General features: G+C 36.4%; 1 protein-coding gene across 2 annotated transcripts; it reads right to left on the reverse strand.

Annotated features, from left to right (window-relative positions):
• LOC149801365 (vesicle transport protein USE1-like) lies at positions 1-27,816 on the reverse strand. Of its 2 annotated transcripts, none has more exons than XM_089955431.1 (6): positions 27,524-27,816; positions 23,781-23,830; positions 20,073-20,151; positions 19,026-19,170; positions 14,889-15,070; positions 1-3,187 (listed from the first exon to the last, which is right to left on the reverse strand). In XM_089955431.1, the coding sequence occupies exons 1-6, from the start codon at positions 27,629-27,631 to the stop codon at positions 3,011-3,013; spliced, it is 741 nt and encodes a 246-aa protein (XP_089811557.1). In that variant the 5' UTR covers positions 27,632-27,816; the 3' UTR covers positions 1-3,010. The 2 variants fall into 2 exon arrangements, with proteins under 2 accessions (XP_089811557.1, XP_089811558.1); XM_089955432.1 differs by having other exon boundaries at positions 14,889-15,067; positions 27,524-27,797.

The following is a 27,816-nucleotide window of genomic DNA, read 5'->3' on the forward strand; positions in this document are numbered from 1 at the left end:
TCAAAGAATACTGTCTTTATTACCTCTCACTTGAACCTTATCTCTCACTGCACCGACAGATGATTATAAATAATACATAATAATTTACAAAACAAAAAAGCAATTCAAATATTAAACAATAATCTACACATTCCATGCATTAAAAATAGCACACTAGAGATAATCAACAGCTGCATCATGTCCTTCAAAGTTTTCAAAAGAATATTATTTCAGCCTTACAAATTCAAAACCATATTCCCCAAACCTAAAATCAGACTTGACAATTGTTTAATAAATAGAAAGTGAAGAATTATAAACAGATAATGGACCCATTCTGCAGGCGTTGATTATCTCCTAAACTGCCACTTGCCTTCATAGTTCCTTCCAAGGTCTTTTAGAAGCAGAAAGACATTTTTTATTATTATGCTAGTCACTTAGTATGTTGTACTGTATATCTATGTATATTCAGTGTATATTCAGTGTATAGGACTGTGTATATATGTAGATTCAGTGCACAGTATTGTCTACTTATGTACAATCCATGTACAGTATTGTATAACATCATACATTCAGTGTAGAGAATTGTATACCTTTGTACACCCAGTGCATAGAATTGTATACTTGTGTATATTCTGTGTTGAGAATCGTGTACTAGTGTACTTTCAGTGTATAATATTGAATACTTGTGTACATCCAGTATATACATGTAGTATTGTATAACTGTGAACATCCAGTGTATAGAATTATATACTTGTGTACAATCAGCATATAGAACTGTATAATTGAGTACATTCAGTGTATAGAACTGTATACTTGTATACTTTCAGTGTATAATGTGTATTTTTTAATTTTTAATGTAGCTTTAACAATTTGAATCATATCACTATGATATCTGCAGTGTGCTAATTTACACTACTGTCCAGCATTGGGGCATCATGCTGCAGATATGTGGCATCATATCCCACCTAGTCACACTATAATGAAACCAGGCCGACCAGTCCTAACCCTAACCTCTTAATACTGAGTGCCAAGTGAGGCAGCTGTTAGTACCATTTTTATAAGTCTTTGTATGACTTGGTCAGGGTTTGAACCCATGATCTCCTGCATCCGAGGTGGATGCTCTAAAAAAACTTAGGCTACTGGAGTGGTCCCATTCACTGTATAAATCATAGACTAAATATTTAATACTGGCAGTGACAGCTAAATGAAAAGGGTCATAATGTAGCCTGAATATTTTAGACAGAGGTGAGATGGCAGTGATCCGTAACAGAGAGCGCTTTAGACCACTCGGCCACTCTGTACTATTTGATGTGCATTAATTATTGTTATGCAACTCACCATTTAACTTGAATGTTAAATCACTGTTTATATGTTTTGTTTCACATTCCACTCCTGCAAGTCTAAAAGATCAAAGATTCAAGACTCCTGAAATTCCATGCTGTGATGAGTTCTTGCATTTCCGTTTCCATTAAAGTCATTATTTAAAAATTAAATGGTAAAGTGTCCCTCCATATGTTTTATTTCTAGTTAAAAAATTACACAGGAATAAAACAAATGGAAAATCCAATGGGGTTCTCTGCAAAAAAGAGAATAAAAATGAGGCCCATGCTGTGATATCAATAGGGTGGTGGGTTGGTGAAGGATGGACTGCCCATGACTAATGCATTCTTAGTGTAGAGCTTTATTATATATTTCTTTTTACAAAAAAATATGGTCTGATAATACTAACTTTGGAACAAAGAAAAAATATCACTATATTCAAAACTGACAAATTTCAAAAGATTAGTAATAACTTTTGGCTGATGACTTTTGCTAAAACAGCATCGGGCATGATTAACAAACTGCCATTTTTGCACGCATTATTATTACAGCTGGTACTGGGGCCCCGAGTGGCTGAGTGGTTTAAAGCGCCTACCATTACGGATCACTGCCATCTCACCTCTGTCTGCGTGGGTTTGAGCCTTGGGCTTGGCCAATGTGGATATGTGAGAAAGCTTGCCGGTAGTTTCTTGTGGGTTGGTGGTTCTTTCCAGGTTTTCCTGGGTTCTTTCTCCACCATTAATACTGGCCACCATGTATAGCCTATCTTGTGCTGATAAATGGCATTAAACCCTATTACAACAACAACATCAACAGCTTAGTACTATGATACAGCCCTTCTTTTACATTTAATTTGTGAAACTGAATTTTCCAGATAATCAGATGTCTTGTATGCACATGACTTAGTTTCCCTCATTTTGTAAAATAATAATTATTAATTGAAATTGGTTGTTAATGAGCAGAAAAGAGAGATACATACAACTGTCACTGGCCCCTGGGTCCATCCTTACACTAAGGGACTAAGATTCACAATATACAACAATGTACATAAAGTCATAATTGTTGGACACTGAAAGACAAATGTACACAATCAATTGACAGTTCCCCTTGCGAATGTTTGTATGTTCTTACCCTCAGAGACCTACCCAAGTGGCTCAAAACATTAGGTAGAGGTCAAAAACCAAGCAAGTGTGGGGATATGTGTTTTACCAACACAGAAGTGTATGTACTTTTTTGCTATTATTGGATTCTTTTGATCTCCAGATGTGTAAAAATTACTATTTTTCTACAGACTAGATACGCTTTAATTTTACCAATCATCATCAATTACAATGCATGTTATAACAATATTGCAAGAAAACAATGGCATAAACAGAAATGAAAGACTAGAATTTATTAAACACAAAATGTAGTAGTCAATACATTGTGACCAACTTGTAACAAAACTCTAGTAACCAAGGAAACCGTTTTTCACCATTAACAGAAATGTTGTTAAAAGGAACTAGGAATATGCAGATGAAATTTTATATCTGAATCTAAATCTTAATTTTTCTTTTAAATACACAAATTAGAAAATTCCTTAGAGCTGAGTTTGTTATAAATAGTCTGTACAGTATATATTAAAACATTCTGTATTTATTCCTATTGTAACAAAACTCTGGTAACCAAGGAAACCAATTTTGTCTCCCATCAACAGAAGTGTTAACCATTGTCACTTTTTGGGAAATATCCTCATTAACACTATCATCCACAAAAATGTCAGCGTGACCACCATAAGCATCATCCATATCCACCAGCTGGATGATTTGGTTTTGGCCTCAAGTCGCTGAGATTCTTTTTGTAGTGCTGTATAGTTCCTAGAAGCCAGACTTGTACTCTCATGAACTTTCTGAAACCGAAAAAGTATATTTTTATTCTTGTACTCTCTTCGCGTCTTTGATACCAAAAGTATATTTTAGTATGTTGCAAACTGTTCTCAACCTGTGGCATGTTAAAATCAATACCTGGTCATGAATCAACAGGTGTAATTTTTCCAGGCCATTTTTCAACTTTTCAAAAAAGGTGAACTGCTTGGTTATAAAACAGCCTGCTACTGTTTCGTGACCAGGCAGGACCACAAAACTGGAAGGTGCCATTTCATGAACAAGTAAAGGTCAGGAAAGGGGATGGTGTCATTTCATGACCAGGTAAGTTTCAAAGTGGTTTGGGCATTATGCAACCATACAAGGTCCCATACAGGCGATTTTTAAACAGCATTTATTTATGAAATATTGTGGTACAGTATTATTAATCTTGCAAACTCTACCCATGATAAATATCGGATTCACTAACTTAGCAGATAAACCAAAAAACAGTTGGATTACCTACAATAAACTATTCAGATTCCATGAAGATGAATGCGATAACTGGATAAATGAGAGACCTGCGATAACTACAATCATAATCATAATCAGTTATCGTGTAATCACAAATAAAAATTGGTAATTTGATATTTCATTTGCATAACATCGAAATTCAGTTGATTGTGTTAAATTTTTTCCATGTAATCTAGATTGCTTTTTGATTAAAAGTTGATGACAGTGTTGCCAAAACAGAATTAAAACTATAATCTTAAAGTCAATAAAATCTGAAAGATAAAGAAACACATATTAATTTAAAAACAAAAATTATGTAATGATTAATAATTGTAGTCACATGCTCCTCACAGTGGGTTACCTTCCCTTGTTGGAACAATGACATTGCCATGATAAGAGAGAAAATTCTGAAAATTCTTTATTTTTAGTGATGGAACACAAGGCCAAAAACATTATAGGTGGTAGGGGATAGTTTTGTTAATTAGCCCATGTTAAATTTCTTAACTAAAGGCCATGGTGTAACTTTTTCAACTATTATTGTTTGTTAGTTAAAGATATGGGTTTATTTGTGAACTAGGTGTTTCAGGTTTGTGTTCTTAAAATTGATGTGAGGTATGTACACCTCCTATAGTTACTTTGCAGTACGTAGATAGTGAAATACCAATAGTTGGCAAGGAAGAAGAGCTAGCCCCCCCCCCTCCCATCAGTAAACACTTGGGTTCAGGGCAAGTAAAATATCCCAAAAATGGGTTGGGATGACAACTATTTTCAACTGCAACAGCCTGTTTAGTACACAGTGTTTGGCAGAATTATCATTGGGGGAAAAGGGTTTGTGTTTGCATCGTGAGCATCACATGCTGTCAAAATTACGTTTGGATCTGAAAAATACATGGTATAAAATAGGGGTTGGCATGGATAAACTACTGCTATGAACTGCCATTGACATATCTGGTCAAGTGAATCATATTCTTATGCTTTGTTTTAATATAGCTATCTAAAAATATGGATTGCATGGGTACGTGGGAAAGCCTGCCAGTAGCTTCTCGTGGGTCGGTGGTTCTTCCCTGGGTTTTCCAGGGTTCTTCCTCCACCAGTTATACTGGCTGCCATGTATAGCCTATCTTGTGCTGAAAAATGGTGTTAAATCCTAGAACAACAACATAAAAATATGGACCTCTTGTGTATTTTATTTTTGATGATTTTTTTTTAATACTAGGCCAGTGAAAGCGGCTTAAAACTTTGCATAAAAACTGTCCACTGCACCCATAAGGAAGCATTCCAGAGAGACAACTCTGAGAATTTGTTACTTCTAATGCTGGAACATAAGGCCAATAACATAATGAGATAGCAATTATGCATCCATCATAATGTACCAATAATGTTACAGTATAATGAGTCTAAACTGCCACATTTAGTTTGGGTCACTCTAATTCTTGATGGGATTTCAATGCATGCATTAGTAAAATTATCAGGAACCAGTCAAACTTCTCATGTAAGGCTTAGATGACTATGGGCTCTGAACATAAATATGGCAGCAATATATTTTGAAAGTAAACGAGATGGGAGGAATGTGTTCTAGTCATAAAACCTTACTACATTTTCTGATAACAACTTCACTAAATGCTTTATATATTGAATATAGGACCATTTCACTATTGCATATATATTTTGCTGCAAAATCAATTGCATTGAACTCTTAGGACCACCTTTCAACCTACTGCAACTGTTTTGAGAGGACAGTAAGCAAATTTACTGAAGATGTTTATCAAATTAAGTGAAATTTGAAATACTTAAAAATGTGTTATTTAAATGAATGCATCTTTACAATTAACAATTCAGTTAAAAATAATGTCATTTAATCCACTACAATGTTTGAAAGTAAAAGCAGCTGTAACTGTATATAAAATAAAAAATTTAAAGCCATAGTAGTTTAATTGATTGTACAGGTATTTGAAGTAACTGACCCACAGGTAAGACAACATGGGCCTAAATCAACAAGACTTGATTATCTGTTTGGGAGGTTAAAAACACCCACTTGTAAGCAAAAGTCTAGAATCCTAAAAACTCTTATATCACCACATAACTTTAACAACTCTAAAAATGTCTTAAAACTGTTTCTATAATTCACTATCGCATTTTACAGATGCTTGAAAGGGTGTGCTACACATACTTCTAACAGTTGTTGTTGTAGGGTTTAACGCCATTTTTCAGCACACGATAGGCTATACATGGCTGCCAGTATTAATGGTGGAGGAAGAACCTGGGAAAACCCTGGAAAGAACCACCAACCCACAAGAAACTACCGGCAAGCTTTCTCACATATCCACATTGGCCGAATCCGAGACTGGAACCCATGCAGACAGAGGTGAGATGGCAGTGATCCATAATGGAGAGCGCTTTAGACCACTCGGCCACTCGGGGCCGCCTACTTCTAACAGAGTGGCAGGTGTAAGGTGAAGTTGTTTGAATTTACAACATACACAAAAGGCATAACTCAATGACACTTTCATGAACTGTGGCTGAAATTGCTTACATGTTGTACTTATGGCAATAGTGCATGACATAAGCACACATCTGATCCAGAAAGCTTCTCCTCCAGGTCTTTGAAAAATCAACCTGAACTAGTGCAAAGTACACTAAATTTATAAGGTATTAAAACTGGGAAAACAAATTTTGCATGAGTAGGCAATACCAGCTTCTAGAAGTGCAATGAGTAAATAAAAAAACTTTTAAAAAGTTAAAAACAAGTTATCAGCTCATTTTTGTACACAATTTAACTTTCAAGTCCATGGAGTGAAAATGACCAATAAGTTTTTTTTATTTATGTGTGCTCATCTTAAGTAGAGCTAAGCTGTAGACTCTGTAACCCAATTCCATGCATCAATCATACACCAAAATAAAGGGAAATAAATGTTATTTTAATATTATCCATGATATACGATGACCTTTTAAATAAGCAGGATAAACTGTGAGGAAAACATGAGAAGTTCTTTTTCTTCTTTAAATACATTACCCAATCAAAATACCTTAGGAGAACTATTACCACCTTGCAAAACCAGCCCTCCCAGGTAAAAACACTTTAAGCAAAACAGTTAAAAGTTAACTGACCACCCAGATGTTGGCCAGGCAGAGTGATCTCCCCTTGGTAAAGGGATTGGTACAGAATTCCAAGAATATCTCAGTTACTACTTCCATTCATGCTAAGAAGCATGCTCTCACCACAAAAGACCTCATAAAAGCCAGAATAAACTTTGGAAGAGATACCATTACAGGTTGGAGGAGTCTTTTCACTTCTAAAGAAAGTATACTCCATCTATATTTCCAACTTTTCTATCTTCTTATGTCAACAAAGTTCTGCCGTACAATTTTCTAACACTTTGTTGTCTTCTCAAATTTAATAGCACTTGCATATGTAGCCTATGCAACTCCTCCATAAGATCTGGCTACAATTATTTTTTCCATGCGTGCAAGTCTCTATGCCTGTAGAAAACTCTTATGACTGGTTACATACAGGTGACTTTTCTATACCAAGGCATTTGTAGCATCCAGATACCAAGCTGCAATGGTAATCCTTGAGCCTTTCTACGGGAAGTATTGTAAATTATATTATATACTTCACTATTTTATTAGCTCATCTACTATCACTAATTTCCAGGTAAAACACTGAACTTACCTGTACAGGCCATCACTGAGCCTTCCTACAGGTAGTATTGTAAACTGATTATGATATATGGATGCTTCAGTACCCTCATTAGGTCCTCTACAAGCACTAATTCACAGTTGCATACATGATACATTATTGATTTTTCATCTACAGGACATCATTGGGCCCTTTCCTACAAGTAAAATTGTCTCATACTGGATACTGTCACACCTACTTTGTAAGTATCAAAATAAAGGGGCTTCAGTTCCATTTTTATGTGTGTAATATAGAAACTTGTTTATATTATTGTAAAGCTTCTGCTCTGGTCAGACAAGTACAGGTAAATTTCTATACATGGATTACTCAGTTTGGTCCTGCTCATGCATGCTATGATAGGTGATGCTTGTTTATCTGTAATCCATTGGTCTTCTTATGGGGATGCATTAACTAGAATTGATTGGCCGTCTTATGGGTACGCTGTAACTAGAATTGATTGGCCTTCTTATGGGTTGCTGTAACTAGAATTGATTGGCCTTCTTATGGGTATGCTGTAACTAGAATTAATTGGCTGTCTTACGGGTATGCTGTAACTAGAATTGATTGGCCTAATTACGGGGATGCTGTAACTAGAATTGATTGGCCTTCTTATGGGTATGCTGTAACTAGAATTGATTGGCCTTCTTATGGGTATGCTGTAACTAGAATTGATTGGCCTTCTTATGGGTATGCTGTAACTAGAATTGATTGGCCTTCTTATGGGTATGCTGTAACTAGAATTGATTGGCCTTCTTACGGGGATGCTGTAACTAGAATTGATTGGCCTTCTTATGGGTATGCTGTAACTAGAATTAATTGGCTGTCTTACGGGTATGCTGTAACTAGAATTGATTGGCCTTCTTATGGGGATGCTGTAACTAGAATTGATTGGCCTTCTTATGGGTATGCTGTAACTAGAATTGATTGGCCTTCTTATGGGTATGCTGTAACTAGAATTGATTGGCCTTCTTAATGGTATGCTGTAACTATAATTAATTGGCTGTCTTATGGGTATGCTGTAACTAGAATTGATTGGCCTTCTTATGGGGATGCTGTAACTAGAATTGATTGGCCTTCTTATGGGTATGCTGTAACTAGAATTGATTGGCTTTCTTATGGGGATGCTGTAACTAGAATTGATTGGCCTTCTTATGGGTATGCTGTAACTAGAATTGATTGGCTTTCTTATGGGTATGCTGTAACTAGAATAAATTGGCTGTCTTATGGGTATGCTGTAACTAGAATTGATTTTTTTGTCTGTATCTGCAATCCATTGGCCTTCTTATGGGTATGTTGTAACTAGAATTGATTTTTTTGGTCTGTATCTGCAATCCACTGGCCTTCTTATGGGTATGCTGTAACTAGAATTGATTTTTTGTCTGTATCTGCAATCCAAAAACTTCTCGACTGCAATGTCCATTTTGGGGCCTCAGTTTTCAAGAGGCCTCTTCACTCGCCCTTAAGCTTTGCCTATCCAAGAAACTCTACTTAGTGAAATGTTAGAAGTAATTGAATCTGACTCATAAGTGTTGCATGTGTAGTGGGCCACCATCATCAATTTTCTTCTGCAACTATTTTGCAGGTAGTTCAGGAGATGTCAACTTCACTACCTTCCTCTATAAACAACAATACTGGCATTCAAGTTCCTTCATCGTTACTAGCTTTTACTTGGATAAATGAAAATCCGCCTTGCAGGATTGAGCTGAAGCTTCCCTCCCAATCCTACTGGACATCTGTCCTCTTTTCGCTACATCACCTACTGGGTCTACAATTCAGACGTTAGGTAAAAATTTTGGAAATTACTATTTTCAATTGCTTTCACAATAGGAATCTTTATAGGTCATCACCACAGAACTCAACATTGTTAGCAATATCTATAGACCTCGCTACCTCAGGGCTCAACTCTATTTCTGTGGCTGTACAGGGAGAGAAAGTGCTAAGCAGATGGCCAAAGTACCCTCACACACAACAGATGCATGGACCAGTTACATGTATCTAACATCCCGTAACCCATTCCAAAATAATGAATTTTGATGCCATTCTCCTAACACAGATGACCTACTTTCATTTCGACCAAGGGGCCCCGAGCGGCTCAGTGGTCCAAAGTGCTCTTTGTTACGGAACACTGCCATCTCACCTCTATCTGCGTGGGTTCAAGTCTAGGATTCGGCCAATGTGGGTATATGAGAAAGCTTGCCAGTAGCTTCTTGTGGGCCGGTGGTTCTTCCCGGGGTTTTCCCTGGGTTCTTCCTCCACCATTAATACTGGCCACCATGCATAGCCTAACATGTGCTGAAAAATGGCGTTAAACCCCACAACAACAACAACATTTCGACCAGACTAGACCATAAGCAAGGGATAGTTAGGCCCTAGACCACATGTCTGTAAGTCACAGCATTAATTCAAGGTGCCCCATGAGTTCAGTCACCAGAATAAGTGGGGCATATTCATAGGATGGTCTTCTTCATAACAGAGACAAAACATCCTATAACTATAATAGCAGGTATGAAATTACAATGGATGGGAAAAAGATAAAATGCTCTATACCTCAGCGTCACTGGCCAATCATGACCCAAGGTACGATCACAACCTTCATCATCTATTCTCCTTTTAATGATCAGACTGATGGCATTTCACATCATACAACCATAACTCAGTCTTAGGTACAGCAGCGAGATTTGCAAAGCAACCAACAAAGTCACAGAGATGTCCCCAATGTGCACACAACTGAGAAACAATCCTACATTTAAGTGAAAGAGTCAGAGGGAGGTCAATTATTTTCACCAGCGAACCAGAGAACCATCCCTATCTCAATAACATACATGCAGGCCCCCTTTCCCACCTTTATCAAAGATCCTGGAGAGAAAGCTCCAATCTTTTGCAGCTGAATGGGGAAGACTTGCCATTGACATTATCCGGCAATCATGATTGCTATGGATGAGAACAAAGAGGGTTGAGCGGAGCAAGTTTTTTTCGGCTGACATAGGAGTGTGACCCTCTTAGAATCATTATTTATTTGTCCACATCATCAAAATGGATGCTGTTTTTAAAAGCCTGTCATTGGTGACTGGTGAAACTACATGGGAATAGAGATCTCATTCTGCCCATTAATTTCAATGTGGTTACTGATCTCAAACAGCAAAGGGAGACAAGCATGTGGACCTTTGTATTATTGTTTGGGATTTTCTAAAGTGGTCTCCTCAACGACACTACAGGTTTCAGTTTGACATCTCCCTGGTTGGCTAATGTATCATTATTCTGCAAGCAGGAACTCGTACTAATGGAATGGTCTTTTCATCCCTCCATTTCATATGATACATGCTGGATGGGATCAACTAATGATGGACATTAGTGACAATGTGATGCCAACAGTCCCAACTTTTGTCACACCTACCCCTGTCCCAAAGTCCTGGAATTGCTGCTTCATATACATTGGAATGACCAAATGTATATACACCACTCCCTCGATAACTCACACCATGATAACTTATGAACCCGCTTATAATGCGGGGTTAGGCTTGAATCCCATTTGTTGAACTAAAAAATACACACAAACTGATCCCTATTTGTTCAACTTGAAGAAAATCATTATCAAAATTGGTAACAGAAACTTTGGTATATATCTCATTTTACCATCGAAAACAGTAGATAGGACCTAGAAATTTTAATCAACATTATGAAATATCAACTTTAAATAAGAAGCCATACAGTTTGTTATATTTTCTTCCAAATGACATTCTTAGCACACCGCAATGAACAATATTCATATAAAACTTCGATCAATGAAAATGTCACTTTGGAGTCAGTACTTTAATAAATAAATACCAATAAATATTTTTTTTATCAACTGAAATTTGTGTCCTATATTTATCTTTTAGTTCCTTTTAAGTGTAATCATCATAAATGCAATGTGTCCTCTTGTAATTAAACATAAAACATGTTAATCTACTGTAACAGTTATGTCCCTGAGCATTTTTCAGAGAAACTAATTAAGTGCTGACCGTGTTTTGATATCAGGCTACCAGAAGCATTTGTTGTAGTGGTGCACTAAATAAAAAGTGGGCATCCCTTTCTATTATCAAGTTAATTACATCTTTTGAATCAAATAAAGGAAGTAGAATAAAAAAAAGATTAAAGGCATACAAATCCTACATGTTTAAGAACTAGCGGCCCAGTTCGTATGTCGGGTCACTCATCGAACAGTTATAAATGTTATTGTGTGTACGTAATCTAATTTAACTACCTTAAATTAATCTACTCAATCAAAACTGTGATTAAAGACAGCAAGGCAACCAAGCAAGTTGAGTACTTTGTAAAATAAATAGCTTTGTTTCACAGATATGGACCATTGTAGGGAAAACAAGTTTCAGCGAATTCCTGAATTTGCAGGTAGAGATATCCTCAAGGATGATAGAAGTTTCACTATTACTTGCAATGAGATCACGGCAACAATACCTTACTACCTGAACAATACAAAAATTGAGTTTTGTCTCACAAAATAAATGTTGCGTGTTTTTGATAAAAAGGAATCTTGTTTGGGAGTGTACCAACAGCTAGTCTTGTTTCTAGCTTCATAGACTCCTTGTTTCACAGAATACTATAATACATCACCCCCAGATCCAGAATATTCAACAAAACAAAAAGCCATGATGTAATATACCAGTTGGAATCATGTTATCGATCTTTCAGATGTCTGACATTTTGAAATAAATGTAATTTATAGAGAATAATAAACAACTTCATCAGAAAACGTGCTTGTTTGATAATTATTCTTGACGTGATTATAAAATGAAGATTAAGTCATTAAACAGCCCATTCCCCCCAAACCCCATGGTTCGCTGAATATCTAGCAGATTTTTGGGAGGTCCCTCGGTAACTCGTACCCTTGTTTATAGTGCAGTCAGTGTTTTTGGACTCCAATGTGCACGACTTATCAAGGGAGAGGTGTACATCCAACATCTTGGATTCTGAACGTGATAAAGGGACCAAAATTATCTGAGTATATCTCCATTCTGATTACTCAAATGCAATATGGAATATAGGACCCACTGGGTCAATTTAGGAAGGCAATGGAATATAATCTCAGAGGTTTACACCAGTGCACTTTATTCCAACAGAGACATCTATGCTACAATAAATAACTTCCTAAGCTCTTCAATAAAAAACAGTCAGCACCCATCACAGTCAAACTTCCCATTCCATGATCATTAAGAAACCGTGCTATCGTAGACGAGATGATATCACATAAATCAAATACCTGTCAGAACTTCTATTCATTTGGATTTTTTACCTGGCCAAAGGCACTGGACTCTTGCTCAAGTGGACTTTTCATGGGAATTAACCTAGCTGAAAAAGTTCAAGTGGACTTTTTATGGGGATTAACTGAGTTGAACTGCTCTCGTGAGCTTAAATAGCTCACCTATCATACAAGTCCTGCCTCCTCACTACTTTGGCAGTTGGCAGGCAAAATCAACAATACTTTTCTTGGTCCTGATGGATCCATCTACTTACAGTTCTGACATGATGGATCAGTATTGCTCATGATACCTCCCCCCTTGCAAGGACATCATCAACTCATTTTTCTTACAAAACTTGCTTCATTTTCACTGACAGGCAGAATAAGTAAAATGTATTCCTTATCAGTGGACCAAAAATTACATGCAGTTCTGACAAGACGGGATCAGTTTCACTCATGATGGTACCCTCTTTCATTGCCAAAAACAGGCTCCCATCAATAGGTATCCAGATTTTTGTAATGAAATCACTGTCTACTCTGGACGCTTCTGCTCAAGACCACTACAAGATCCAGTATGAGCTTTGAGGTGGTATCTTAATATAACAGAGCCACTGCATCAAGGGAGATCACACTTTTTTTACCTCACAAACAGGACCAGGAAGATATACCAGCACAGACCTTTCATCCTGGAATAAGTGGGTCATTTGCTCTGCATATTGAGAAATAACCTCAGTGCAAATGGATTTATTATGCATTTCAGCTCACAAGGTTAGAGCAGTTGCAACAAGCATAGTGTTTGGCTGAAATTGGTCTCTAACTGACATTATCCAGGCCATGTGATGGAGATCCAAGTCGACATTCTCTAATTTGTATCTAAGAGATCTTTCATCCCAAAGGGCTCAACTTGATCTGGTAGGACCTGAAGCCGTGATGCAGCATGTCACCTTTCCAGGTCAATCAACAGCTTCATAAGATATGGCTTCATGACTTCTGCTGGATTTGCAGGAGAGAAAATTTCCTCCTTTAGAAGCAACTCCCAGACAGATAGAGTCTTCTCCAGTCAGGTTATCTACAAGCTGGCTCACATACCTTACACACAGATACTACCAGTCTACCTGCAGTTACATCCATATGCCAATCCCTGTACAAAGGGAGATCACTCTGTCTGGCTGCCACCTGGTGGGGGTGGATAACTTCTAGCTTTTTAGCTAAAAATATTTAATCTGGAGGGCTGGATTTGCAAGGTAGGAGTAGTTTTCTTAAGGAATTATGATTGGGTAAGTATTCTCAAAGAAACATTTTACTTGAAAAAACTGGTTTCTTCAAAAAATTAAACCCTATGTAAAAGATGAAACTGTAGAATGCCACCAAGGGGGCCCGGAGTGGCCGAGTGGTCTAAAGGGCTCTCTGTTACGGATCACTGCCATCTCACCTCTGTCTGTGTGGGTTCGAGTCTCGGATTCGGCAATCATGGGTATGTGAGAAAGCTTGCCAGTAGCTTCTCGTGGGTCGGTGGTTCTTTCCGGGGGTTTCTCTGGTTCTTCCTCCACCATTAATACTGGCAGCCATGTATAGCCTATCGTGTCCTGAAAAATGGCGTTAAACCCCACAACAACAACAGAATGCCACCATGTTGGATTCTTGAATTCTTACATTTATTTAGATAAATAAAACAGAAAGCTGGTCAAGAAGTATGTCACAGCAATACAATATCTATCTACTGAAGTTTCTTTCACCTAGCAATTCTATTTATTAGTAAGGTTCTATAAAATTTGTGATGTTAACTGTCATTTGGATTTTACTTTTGCAGGACCCAGATCTGTGTCTCATTCATTATACATATACATCCCAACTATTTATGGATCAAGTCCCTACCTACAACAGTACAATAAAGATATGTAACATCATTCATACATACAAGACTTTATGCACACATTAGGCTCATACACTGCACTATAATAAATATATGATATCTACTTGTATATCTTGTCTGACATGGGCACTGGAAGCAATGTTATAAATATACAATATATACCTGTATATTTTTTCTGTCAAGGACACTGGAAGCACTATGATAAATATGTCTCCCTGTATATCTTGTTTGACAAGGACAATGGAAGCACTGTGATACATATATAATTGCTACCTGTATATCTTATTTGACAAGGACACCGGAAGCAGTACGATAAATACATAATATCTACCTGTATATCTTGTTTGACAATGATATTGGAAGCACAACGATAAATACATGATATCTACCTCTATATATTGTTTGACAAGGACATTGGAAGCACTGTGATAAATATGTGATATCTACCTGTATATCTTGTTTGACAAGGACATTTGAGGCAGTTGCAAAGTCTTTGAGATTTTTAGTGTGGAGCAGCAGCTCATCAGCCAGTCTTGCATGCATTTTGTGGTGATGCTCTAAAATGGTGTCTGTATCACCTTCCTCTTGTGGTTTTCTCTGTCGCAGCCCTGCTGAACTGGAGGGATCTGCTGACGACAGGTGGTAATGGGTAAGTACAGGTGTAAACAGGTAAAAGCAGTCCACACACACACACACACACACACACACACACACACATACTCTGAAGATAACCAGGATATAATTTTTACTGACCCTGCCTGATTCATTTCAACGATCAGACTAAAGTGAAACAGAAGCCAATTATGTTTCTAATTCAACATTTATTATTCATTAACATTGACTCAAAATAACAACATCTGCATTTCACCATCAAAACTAACAAATGACGTAAACTGCACACTTCTGCATTTCTCTGATTACCCTGTGCAATAAGTGCACAACATGACAGACTTTCCTGATTTTTAGCCAGTGGTTTTAATTTTTCCAGCTTTTCTGTTACTTTCTTAGTCTCATATCTCTTCTCAAAGGTGAACTTTTTCTCTTAAGAGAGCTTTAATTCAAAGGCAAATCAATGAAGATATCAAACTATACATGTCCGCTAACGCAGGTAATTTCCATTTCTGCTTCATTAACACAACTACTTTTCCCACCATCCTGCATGTGAATTGCATCGACTCTTTAAGCTATGGTTAAAATCTACCATGCTTTTGAATTTGATATGTTGACACTTTTGAATTACACAGTCAATGTGACTCGAGTTATGAGTACAAGTGAGATTACAACAATAGACAACACCTAAAAAACATATATATTGATACGATTACAAAAAACAAACACCATGAAATAAGAAAACTGAAAACATGCTGAAAATATTTAAGGTAAGGAAACATTATTAGGTCTTTAAGTCTGTTCTTGCAGTCGAAATAGGTGAGTTTTAAGAGCGCTCTTCAATGAGAAAACTGTGTCTTTGTGTCTAAGTTCAGTGGGCAATTTGTTCCATGTTGCTGGGCCCTGGTATGCAAAGGAACGCTGTCCATATCAATTTATTTTCGTAGTGGGAATAATGAGAATATGAGTGTCAGAAGAGGTTCATAAGTATCTTGCTGGTGTGTACACATGGTTGAGGTCGGCTATGTATGTTGGACTGGAGCCCATCAGTGAAACGTAGCACAGAGGACAAAGTTTGTATTTGATTCTGGATTGAATGGATAGCCAGTGTAGGGTACAGTGCAGGGGAGAGGTGTGCTCTGATCGTGGTACTCTAAGGATGATCTGAGCAGCTGCATTTTGAACTTTTTGAAGTTTCTGGGAGTAGATATTGAGAAACAGACATAACTGAGTTACAACAGTCCAGTCTTGAAAGTGCTAAGGAACACACAAGTGTTTTAGTGGCATCAACTGAAAGATATTTGTGAATGGAGCTGATGCATCTCAGCTTAAAATATGCAGCCTTGCATATGTTCATGACATGTTGGTGCAACGTGAGAGTACTGTCCAGAGTGACACCTAGGTTTTGTACTGACTGTGTGAATTTAATGTTGGTGTTACTGATATTTATTGTTTGAGGTAAAGGATGTGACTGAGAAAGTCTTTGTGTTGTACTCAGAATGGCTTCAGTTTTATCATCATTCATCTGCAGCTTGTTACATGTCATCCATGATTTCACATCAGAAATGCACCTCTCTATATCTTGGATGGTAGCATCAAATTCAGTTGGGTGGCTAGATCTGCATATTTGGATGTTTATTGGTGAGACACTGGATGATGATCTATGACACTTGAGAGTAGCCGAGTGCAGAGAATGAAGATAAAAAATTCAGTTTGCACAGACTAAATGGTCAATATAGATACACTCTAGTGACTGCTTAAGGAATGGAGAAACTGTTATTTGGTTAGGAAACACCTGGATGCAGATCACAGAAGGAAATTTAAAAAAAGGAATGCAGAATAATGAATAGTAGAAAGCTAATGTACTAAATTGTAATAAAAGTCATACAGGTCAGGTATTCGTTCAAAAATAATTTATCAGTAATGGGTGACATTTTTTACAATTTGATTTTATATACCTTTACATGGTAATTATTCACTCTGTTTGGATCCTCATATATACATATTTCTTTGATAGGTCTTTCTTTAAGAAGTATGTACGGCAAAATCAACGTTTAAGTTCATGGACATTTTTTGATGAGATCAACCTAAAGGTGTTATCCAGTACAAAATGGACTGAATGTCATGTGCTGTGATCTCACGATGAAAGCTATTTATGTTGATATGCAAATCTGTACTACCCTATAATGTGACAATCAGACTTGACATGCTCTTTTTTGTATTCAGTTTGGCACCTGGCCACTTTTGTAACAGTCCATAACGATCAATAATTTTCATCTGGAAGTTTCTTGATGACAGTTAAGGTACAGAACATTCAATAATCAAGACTGAATAGACTTTGGTTAAACAAATTCAGTATTATATTTTAAGACAACGAATATATATTTTATTTAATATGAGTAAATGTGCATACATGACCTGTATGACTTTAACTGTAGAGCTGTTCACTATTATACTATAAGAAAATACAGAAGCCAGGACATACATCAGTTCAGTACCAGATAACATTTTAAGGAACCATCACAAAATTATAATTATGCAAGTCACAAGGATAACAAGGGCCCCGATTGGCTGAGTGGTCTAAAGCGCTCAACATTCCGGATCACTACCATCTCACTGCTGTCTGTGTGGGCTTGAGTCTCAGGCTTAGCTAATGTTGGTACATGAGAAAGCTTGTCAGTAGCTTCTCGTGGGTCGGTGTTTCTTCCCATGGTTCTTTCTCCACCAGTTATACTGGCTGCCATGCATAGCCTATCTTGTGCTGAAAAATGGCGTTATACCTTACAACAACAAATGTTCCCCAAACTAATGCTCTTTGCTTTTCGAAGAAACTAAAATCTACAGGACCTGTTCATACACATAAATACCAGAAAAAATCCCAACTTTAATTAGGTATCAAACAAATAAGATAAGCGGAATTCAAATGGATGTGGTACCTCTGACAAATTTGAACAAACATAGGTCTGTGATAAAATAGGAAATCAATTTAGGACATAGACAACAATCAACTGTGGTTCACATAATGTAGTTTGTGTAATTTTTGGTGATAAATGCCAATATTTGCAATAGAGACTGCAGGAAAACTAAAATACAGAATCAAAATCTGTCATCTGCACAATCCTTAAAAAACAATTAACAGGTATGTCTGAATTTTATTATAAATAAAACAAACCTTTCCATTATGGACTTTAAAATATTTGGCATTCAAAGCATAAAGAAAAAATAAAGTATTCTAAAGGCATGGAGTTAGAACATACATATTTCCAGACGTGTGATCTGTGATGAACAGGACAAAAAAGGTAAGCTTAGCAAGATGCTATGAAATGTGAAAAATATCATGTAATATTTTCAAGATATAATTTATAAATGTTCCCTATGTAACACTGCCAAGATGTTGTATAAGTGTCAGCTACTGAGACATAGGACCAACATTTTATAAAGACTGCTGTGCTGCCAAAATATAGTGTTTTAGATATAAAACAGCTGCATCTTAAATGTCGCTTATTCCCCGACAAGACTCAAACTGATGAATAGGTAGCGAAAATTCTGTTAAGTTTCAATAAGTTATAGTTTATAGATCATAATCTTCTTACACAGTAATAAATAATTTTCCCTGATCAAGGGGTTATCTTAATCTGGATTTATATATATATATATATATATATATATATATATATATATATATATATATATATAATATCAGTTGGCAGGTAGTTATTTTATTTCTATATGTTTTACCTGAATTCTGTTTATCACTCAACCCCATCAACATACAAACATGCCTTTATTAAATTTCTATAATTCTTGCTATACTTTGGTGCTGTACTTAATATGTCCATAATATTTTTGATGAATCTCGCTATAATGCAGTCAGTTTTTTGGGATACAAAATTACAATGAATATATATAGAATAAAAATAACTATTTCACAGATTGATTGATATTATCTTCATTATAAAAGCAAAACAAAGTTACCGCCAAGCAGTTCCTCCCTCATATCTCGCAAATGCCGAGACTTTGTGTGCAAGTGGGCTTCCTTTGTGGTTGAGCTAGATGCTGAACCAATCTGTGATACAGGGGCTAACCTCTCTGCTGCCAGGACCCTCTCACTGACTGTTGGCTATGAACAGGAAAATATAAATCACTCAAAGAGAATTACTACAATAGTTCTGAAGAAAAAAAGTTATTCAGTTAATGGAGAATTTCTGTAATTAAATAATTCTGTAATTAAATAATATAATACAGATATATTCCTCATTCATTGTCTTTAAAAAAACAGTGAACTTTCAGAGGCCGTGACTACCAGTTTTTAATAGTCTATAAGCTTCTGAAACAACGTGCAATTATTAGCATGACTGAGTCATTGCAAGTACTGGTTCAGTTTCTTTCCCAGTATGGGTTATATGGTCACAGAGGAAAATGATAAAAATTTATAAACATGTCAAGGGCTTCATGACTGAAACTGTAACCTGCAAGTTTTTGTAATTCAAGGCTACTAAAAAATGAAAGATAATTATTTTTACATATTTTCTGACCACAATGTTAGGAAAACTTACATTCAGCAAGGACTTGTCACAAAAAAGAAACTCTGGTTTCTCATGATGTAAGAAGTGATCTAGTTATTTAAAATCTGTGGAGAGATGGTGGAAGGATTTTTCTTAATCCCCTCCAACCCCACAGTGAAGCGTAGGGAGTAAAAAAAAATTGCATTACTGTACATAAGAATACAATGATGTCATGGTCAACAAATACCACACAGACTCGCTTATAAGTTGGATCCAATTGCAAATTATATATACCCAGATTTGCCATCACATAATGCACCCAGATATCTAGGTCTATTCAGTTTATTAGTTGAATAAACATTGATCTTGACCTGTCATTGCAGAATGCACCATCCGATCAAGATCTATGTTGTTTGCAGTTGCACCTGACTATTACACAAGTACACAGTAACCATGCATTCTGAACCATTTATTGTTTTAGAACTTATTCAAAGATGGAATAAAGCTAAATATTCACCATCTGTTCTGCCTTTAGAAGTCCTTTAAGAAAGTCCACTCTTCTGGAATACTCATTCATTGTCTCCTGACTTGGCTTGCTATGAAAATTAAATTGAAAAAATTAAAACCAGAAGAAGAAAAAAAATGTATTCATGAAGAGCAAATGCTCTAACAAAGTGCCTAAAATAACCTAAATGCAAACCACAAATAAGGTATGATTGGTTGGTTGGTATGGGTTAATCACCATTTTTTGCACATGATAGGCTATACATGGCGGCCAGTAGATTTGGTGGAGGATGAACTTGGGGAAAACCCCGAAGAACCACCGACACACAGGAAGCTATTTGCAAGCTTCTTGCATCCATGCTGATTGAGCCAAGGCTTGAACCCACACAGACAGAGGTGTCAGATCAGTGAACCATAATGGCAAGTGCCTTAAACCACTCTGCCACCCTGAGACCCTATCACGTTGCCTGAATGCAAACCTTACCCAAGATATGAAGAACAGATGGATGGACATGGGTACCAATATATGCTCCTACCACTTTTGATGGCATAATAAGATAAAATATGGCAAAAGTTTCTGATTTGTGCATATCTATATGCACTTCATTTCCATTCCAACATTAAATGATAAATAGAAATTGTAAATCTTCATACATGTCAAATGTCTCTCAAGGGTTATGACATCCTGGACTCAAGTCATTAGATATCAGTTTTGTTTTGGTTTGGTGTTTTACTGTCTTTTTTATGCATCCTTACTTTCCCTGGAAGGTGCAGGATGCACTGGAAGCCTTACATCGAGCTGTATCTATATTCCAATACCGAATAACACCTAATGGAAACAGGCCACTCTCAGTTGTGTTACAGGATTGTAAAACAATGCACATCTAAAACCAACAGAAAGGATGGGTAACTCATAGGAATAATCCTCAAATTACTAATTAAGACAAGTTTAGAAGAAGCACAAATAAAAAATCAAAGTATAGAGAAAACGGATGGCTTGGTGGTTTCATATCAAAATGAGTTACATAATATGTTTCAGTTTAATATCTTAAACATACTGATCTAAATAACCTTTATAACAATTTTCTACATTTTGTTTCTTTATATGCAAGTAGAGAATTTATATTAAGATTTAAAACTTTACTGCAGGAATTACAGTTGTGATTTCCTTTTGAAAGCAATCTTTACTAGCCAAGGTTCCGATATCATTAGCCTATCTACATCTTGGCAGATCGAACAGATATACTGGTGCTTTGTCCTTGCGACATCTACTGAATTTCATGAGTTGCCTCCCCTCCCTTAGTATGTAATGCCAACTGACGAAGAGCATGGTGCATTGTACATCGGCTGAAAATTGTGGAGGCAACTGACCTAAAAAGAATACTTTGGAAGTTTAACATTGAGAGTATGACTATGTACCAGAGGGAAGCCATTACAGCTGTATTTGAATAAAGGGTAGTGCAAACATGGACTGGAAGTGGAAAATTGTTCATTTTTCAGTCCATTCAAGTTGTGTGCTCAATTATCTCCATCATGAACAGTGCTCAAATTTGAATTACTTCATTTTGACTGGATGCTGTGGCTTGCTGCCACATCCAATGAAATTCACAGACCCGATGTACTGAAATATCTGCTCGATATGCCAAGGTATAGATAGGGTTATCACATCGGAACCTTGGCTAGCGAAGATGTTTTCAACTACTACCATAGCAAACACACTGAAGGAAGATAACTACCATAATGTATAGCTATTTATATAAATCTGAGTTGCTTCCCTTGACAAATAAAACTTGACTGAAACACCAGTGGATCTACATCTTAGTAAGACCATAAAGTGTATTATCAGTATTAGTAATACAAGCTACATTTAATATAAGAACATGGACACTGAAGTCCCTCCAAGTCATAAAAGCACATGTACAGACAAGATCTATGGGCAAATGTCAAAATCAACAGTGAGAACCCAGGGTACACTGAATTGGAAATTGTGCACATAAAATGGTAAAAACTGGGAAATGCTCAAACTTGTCTATTGAATTAGGAATGAAATTTTAAAAAAATAACAAAACTAATGCATCATGCATGTATAATAATAATAATAATAATAATAATAATAATAATATAAATATAAATAAATACATGCTTGAAAAAAAAAAAACAATACCAGGAAGCAACTTTTCCCCAGCTATTTTATAAAACCAAAAACTGGCATCAAAATGTCACATTATCATTTTTGTTATCGTTAGTCTGAAATTATAAGAATTACCAAAGATCAGCTAACCACAACCAGTGAGATAAACATAAATTTAAACTGTTCCAAAACAAGTGTTGGAAATGCATGTTAAGTCTCTAAATATCAGATTTGTCATAATCCAGTTTTTTCACATTTATGTTTCGCAGCAAATTCCACATTTTTTGTCATCTATATGTTTTGTAGCAAAAACACTACTACTGGAGTTTTTACTACATAGCAACAATCTGCTAGTCACTACCATGTATTATGAACCCCAATAATAAGAACAATGTACCGCATACTATGTATAAGCTAAGTTATTTTTTCTTAATAATCCGCTTTTTTTGCTGAATCACTGTTGCTGTGAGAGATTATCTGTTGTGAGAGACCAGATTTTCAATGCATGGATTTACTGAGTATATTGTGAAATGACCTGCCAATCATGAGAGACCATGTTTTTTGGCAGAAGGGGTGGCCTTTTAAGACAGGTTGATAAACATAACAATGTAAAAGACAAATAACTGTGTAATTGTTTTAACATTCTTTTCCAATAAATTTCCTCTTGCAGGGGAATGGTTTTCATTAACTTTAAGTTATTTATGATTATACTGCTGAAAATCCTGTCTAGGGAAAAAATGTTGACTTTTATTAGGAAATAAGCAGGAAATTATATAATAATTCTTTGATAGCTGTAAAGGACAGAAATAGGTGAGACTATTGATATTAAATAACTTTGCATGGGAATATTTCTTTAGATTCATATTAGTAAAAGTGTAATATTTGGTACACGAATAGGCAGTGGCATACAGAGAGTAAATGGTGCCCAGGGTGATGATGATGACTCAAGGGTCAGAATACAAGGTTTAAAGGGCCGAAGCTGGAGGAAGGTTCTTGGGAGTAGACATCAGCACATGATTCAAGCCAAATCATAACTGACACAAATTCAAATTGAGATATTAAAGAAATCAGTGAGATTTGAAATTAATGACATCTGCAGGCATTTACAAAAATATAATTCCCTCATATCCCTTCCCATAAATCTAACTACTAGTGGTTGCCTGACGGATTCAAAGATTTACTTCTTTTTTAACTGATTTGTGCCCAGGCAATAGTATTGATCAATGTCTGGTTCCCTCTCACTCGCTGTGATCCAAAAGAGGATTAGCGGATTTGGGGGGGGGGCACAAGGGATAGAGTAGCAGTTTGTTCATGTAGCACACGCTGGCAGTGGAAATAAATTTGCAAATTGCTGTTATACTGGTGAATTATGTAATTTGCTGGAAGGTTGGGATTCAATAATAACAAATTTACAAATACAAATTAGATGATTTTAAAAAAGAGCTTTTCTTATCTTTTTTGGTGTCCAAAGACCTCTGACACCTGGAGCAATTGTCCTGTCCACCATCGATTAGTATGCTACTGTGATTAGAGCAGAATATAGGCCCCCAAAACAGGCCTAAAAAAATCAGCGTATTTAAGAATACATACCTTGGTGAACGTCGTAGGTCACTGAGTTGTTCCTGTAGGGCTTCAACATACTGGAAAAAAGAATAATCATAGGTTCATAACAAATAATAATAATAATAATAATAATAATGATAACAAGAGTCCCTCAAAGGGATTCAAGCTCTGGTTGTAAAGAACTTCAGAAATCCACGATAAGTACGTTCCTAATATTCTTTTAAATGAGTACTGACACCATTACAGACACTCAAGAAAATCCAACATACCAAATTTTGTATTAAATATATTTTCTTATTATGCTCAAGTTAATATGTTTATGAGATATCTGTAAGTGCAGTACAAAATTCTTTGCCATAGCCTTTGACCATGAACCTGATGTCATAGATATATCAGTAAACATCTCATTCTATCCCACAGTGTCAAAATGTTGCCATGTCAGCAATGACAGAAGTCTTACATTACATGTTTTGAAGAAACTCACAAACTATGCATGTGGATTTTTCTAGCATCACTGAGCCCCTAATTAGCTGACCACTCCCATCTCATTTCTCCTTCTAAACCAGCAGTAGTTTTGGATGTATTGGCTGGTACATGACCATAATTCATTGTGGATACCTTCATTCCTCTTAGGACAGTCTCATCTTTTATTCCAAGTGATCATAATGATAAATCTCATTACCTTCTTTTATTTGTCAACAGCTTACAACAACATCAAATCTGTGGAATTCACACGTACTGACCTCACTCATAACAATAAAGATGCCTGAATGAAGTACAGCATTCACAAGTGCTTAATGACAGAACTGATTAGCTTAATAAAGAAACAGAACTCTGGCATGCAGCATCTTTGCAGACAAAGACTCTGCACATAAAATCAATACCTTGAAATTTTGTACCTCATATTGTTTTGAAATATTCTGTAGAAATTATGGTAAAATCATAGCAGTGAACTTCTGTGTTCAAAAGATGCAGCAATAACAAGCTGTCAAGAAGGAAAATGGGCCATGTTTGAGGTCTAATCAGAGATTTTTCATTTTGACCGAAAAGACATCACAAGTATTTGAGTAAAAACCTTCATGTTTACACAATTAATCTGTTCAGGCAGAAATGTGATAAGATTTTCAAGATGGACACAGTTGCTGCCATAGTGGATATATGATGTCAGATCAGCACCATTTTCATGTCAGGCCAACTAGACATCATAACAACTAGACCCTGGAATACTTGTGTATGTTTCAAGACAATCCTCCCGGTAGTTTGGGAGGATTAACAATAAAAACTTGTACTAATGAAAAGACAATGGTTGACACAAGAATGTATAAGCTGCACAGACCCAGATCTGCTAGCACATTATGTCATGGCAGATCTGGGTCTGTGCAGTATGCAGTTGCAATCATCTTCAAAATGCATATATACAGTACTATACTACTGTAAAATACACAAGAGAATGAGCCAACATGATTCAAATATTTAAAACTTTATTCAAAACGACACTGTCCCAGGGTTAAGCCCATAGTTGTACTTAGCCACTGGAAGTCAGTTCCTGGGTCACAACTGAGAAACCACCCAATATATACATGTGCTTTCATGGCATGTAAGGCAGAGTTATTGCCCATGTGCCTCCCCTGGCTGCCTCAGTTGTTGTTGTTGTTGTTGTTTTGGGGCTTAACGCCATTTTTCAGCACACGATAGGCTATACATGGCGGCCAGTATTAATGGTGGAGGAACAACCCAGGAAAACCCCGGAAAGAACCACCGACCCATGAGAAGCTACTGGCAAGCTTTCTCACATACCCACATTGGCTGAATCCTAGACCTGAACCGCCACAGACAGAGGTGAGATGGCAGTGATCCATAACGGAGAGTGCTTTAGACCACTCGGCCACTCGGGGCCCCTGCCTGCCTCAGTTAAAACTTAACAAAGTGTTTACAAAGTATATTGTAATGGGCAGGAAGTCTAGCCATAACAGTTGTAGTAAATCAAGATTACTGATCATAGAACACCCACTGTCAAATGAGGGGTGTGGGTGTTGTCAACATTTAGTGACAATTTCTTTTTTTCCCTTTGGGGTCGTCCATTAATTATGTCAACAAAATAGGGGGAGGGGGGTTTGAAGTTTGACAATTGTTGACATGGGGGAGGCGGAGTTCAAGATAAACTGACATCAACGATATTATTTTTTACAATAAATTTAATAAATCAAAAAATAGGAAATTAGTCGGTGCGTTGGTATGGCACACACTCGCTCACCCATCAACACCCCACCAGTTTAATCCTAAACCGGTTGAGCTCTTGCCAAGGAAGTCATAGTCTAACATCATTATATTTTGTTTTTATTCAGTGTAGACTGTAGACTGTAGACAGATTTTTAAGGGAAGCTGTTACTAAATTCAAAGACTGCACTGAGCCATAGACATCTAAATAGTATAGCTATCCATGGACTTCTATTAAATAGCATCTATGTTATATGTATAGATGCTATATATATTGAAGTCCATGAGCTATCCCTCCAAGGATGGATAACTGAGCCTAGGAAACTTGAGAGCTTGGCTATTACACAGTCATCTTTAACAAAATACATAAAATAAATTATGTAGCCTACACAAGCATACAACTTCTTCAACCAGATGCAGTAACCTTAATGCCTTACAAATATTGTACACTTTGATAACAGACTCTTGTTCATTTCAGGAAAATGCCCAGTTTGCATGGGGAGGTCACTGAAAGTTTGACAGTTGTTGACAAGGGCGGGAGGGGGTAAAAAATTGCCTAAAAATTGTTGACATAATTAATGGACGTCCCCTTTATTAATATGTACTGATTCAGAAATCCAATGCCAAAAGTTGGCTGAAACAATTCCAATTTATATTTCAAGTTTGCATATAAACTGATTATAATTAATCTCTGAAAGTGTTTCATTTCATGATATCCATCCACTTTTATCAGCCTTTCTTTGTGGTTTCTCACATTTTGAACACTTCATAGGTTATCTTGATTATTGTTAATTATGGTGTACTACGAATATCATTTGGAAATAACTACTGTCGCATTTCAATAAATTCAAATGTATGTCAAGAGAACATGAAAATGTGTCCATTTGCTAGTGTCAAATTTTTATTCCACAAGGATAAAACAGCACTGTAAGTGTATTAATTACATATCAATTTGTGGAAGAGTGTTGCTATGGGCTGCCAAGTGAGTGAGATATTCCTGAAACTTTGACTACTCATTCTGTTGACATCGAAACACGCAATATAAGCCCGTTATTTGGGTAGTAAGACATAGTACTGAAACAAAAATAACGTGCTATGTCTTCCATTGTAGGACTAGGGTAAGAGGAAACTCAGATTAGCGTTTGGTGTAATATGTAGAGACCTTATATTGGCTGCAAAGTAGATCGTTGTGAAATTATCCAATGATTCTTTGTTTATTTATTTACTTCCAGGAAAAGAAACATTCTTTAGTTTAGGGACTTTGTTATTACATCGTTGTTGTTAACGCAATTTTTCAGCACCAGAGAGTTGTTATTACATATGAACATTTCCAAGTAAGAAAACAACCATATACAAAACATGGGCAGACGGTGCCATGATAATTGTAATTACCAAAGATTAGGGCACTCTCACTGATAGTACAAACGGGTATACATAGCAATAGACGTGGCCTAACGAAAATATGTTACTCAGTCCGAAAATAGGATAACTATGACAAATTGTACATTCGCTGTAAGTGAGTTAACAAATATTAAAATTTTTTGCTCAGAAACCTTCTCAAGCCTCCAATCCCATGCCTTCTTATCTGCTGCTATCGCCTCACATCTGTGAAGAAGGCGACTGAAATTAATTTCTGTTCTAGTTGACACATTGGTGGGCATGTTGGCAGTTTCCCTGGTCAATTGGAAGCTAAAACTGTGTCATAAAGCATTCATTGTAAGGGTCTGATGATACCGAACAATTTTTCACAACATAGTATAGCTTTGGTACCACTCTGTATCTATTGTGGAGTCCTGGTAAATACCACTCCAACTTCACAAGTTCCGTTTTTAAAAAAAAAATTAAT

This window comes from Sinohyriopsis cumingii, chromosome 4, assembly GCF_028554795.1.
Source record: "Sinohyriopsis cumingii isolate HCF-2022 chromosome 4, ASM2855479v2, whole genome shotgun sequence".
NCBI classification, from domain to species: Eukaryota; Metazoa; Mollusca; class Bivalvia; order Unionida; family Unionidae; genus Sinohyriopsis; species Sinohyriopsis cumingii.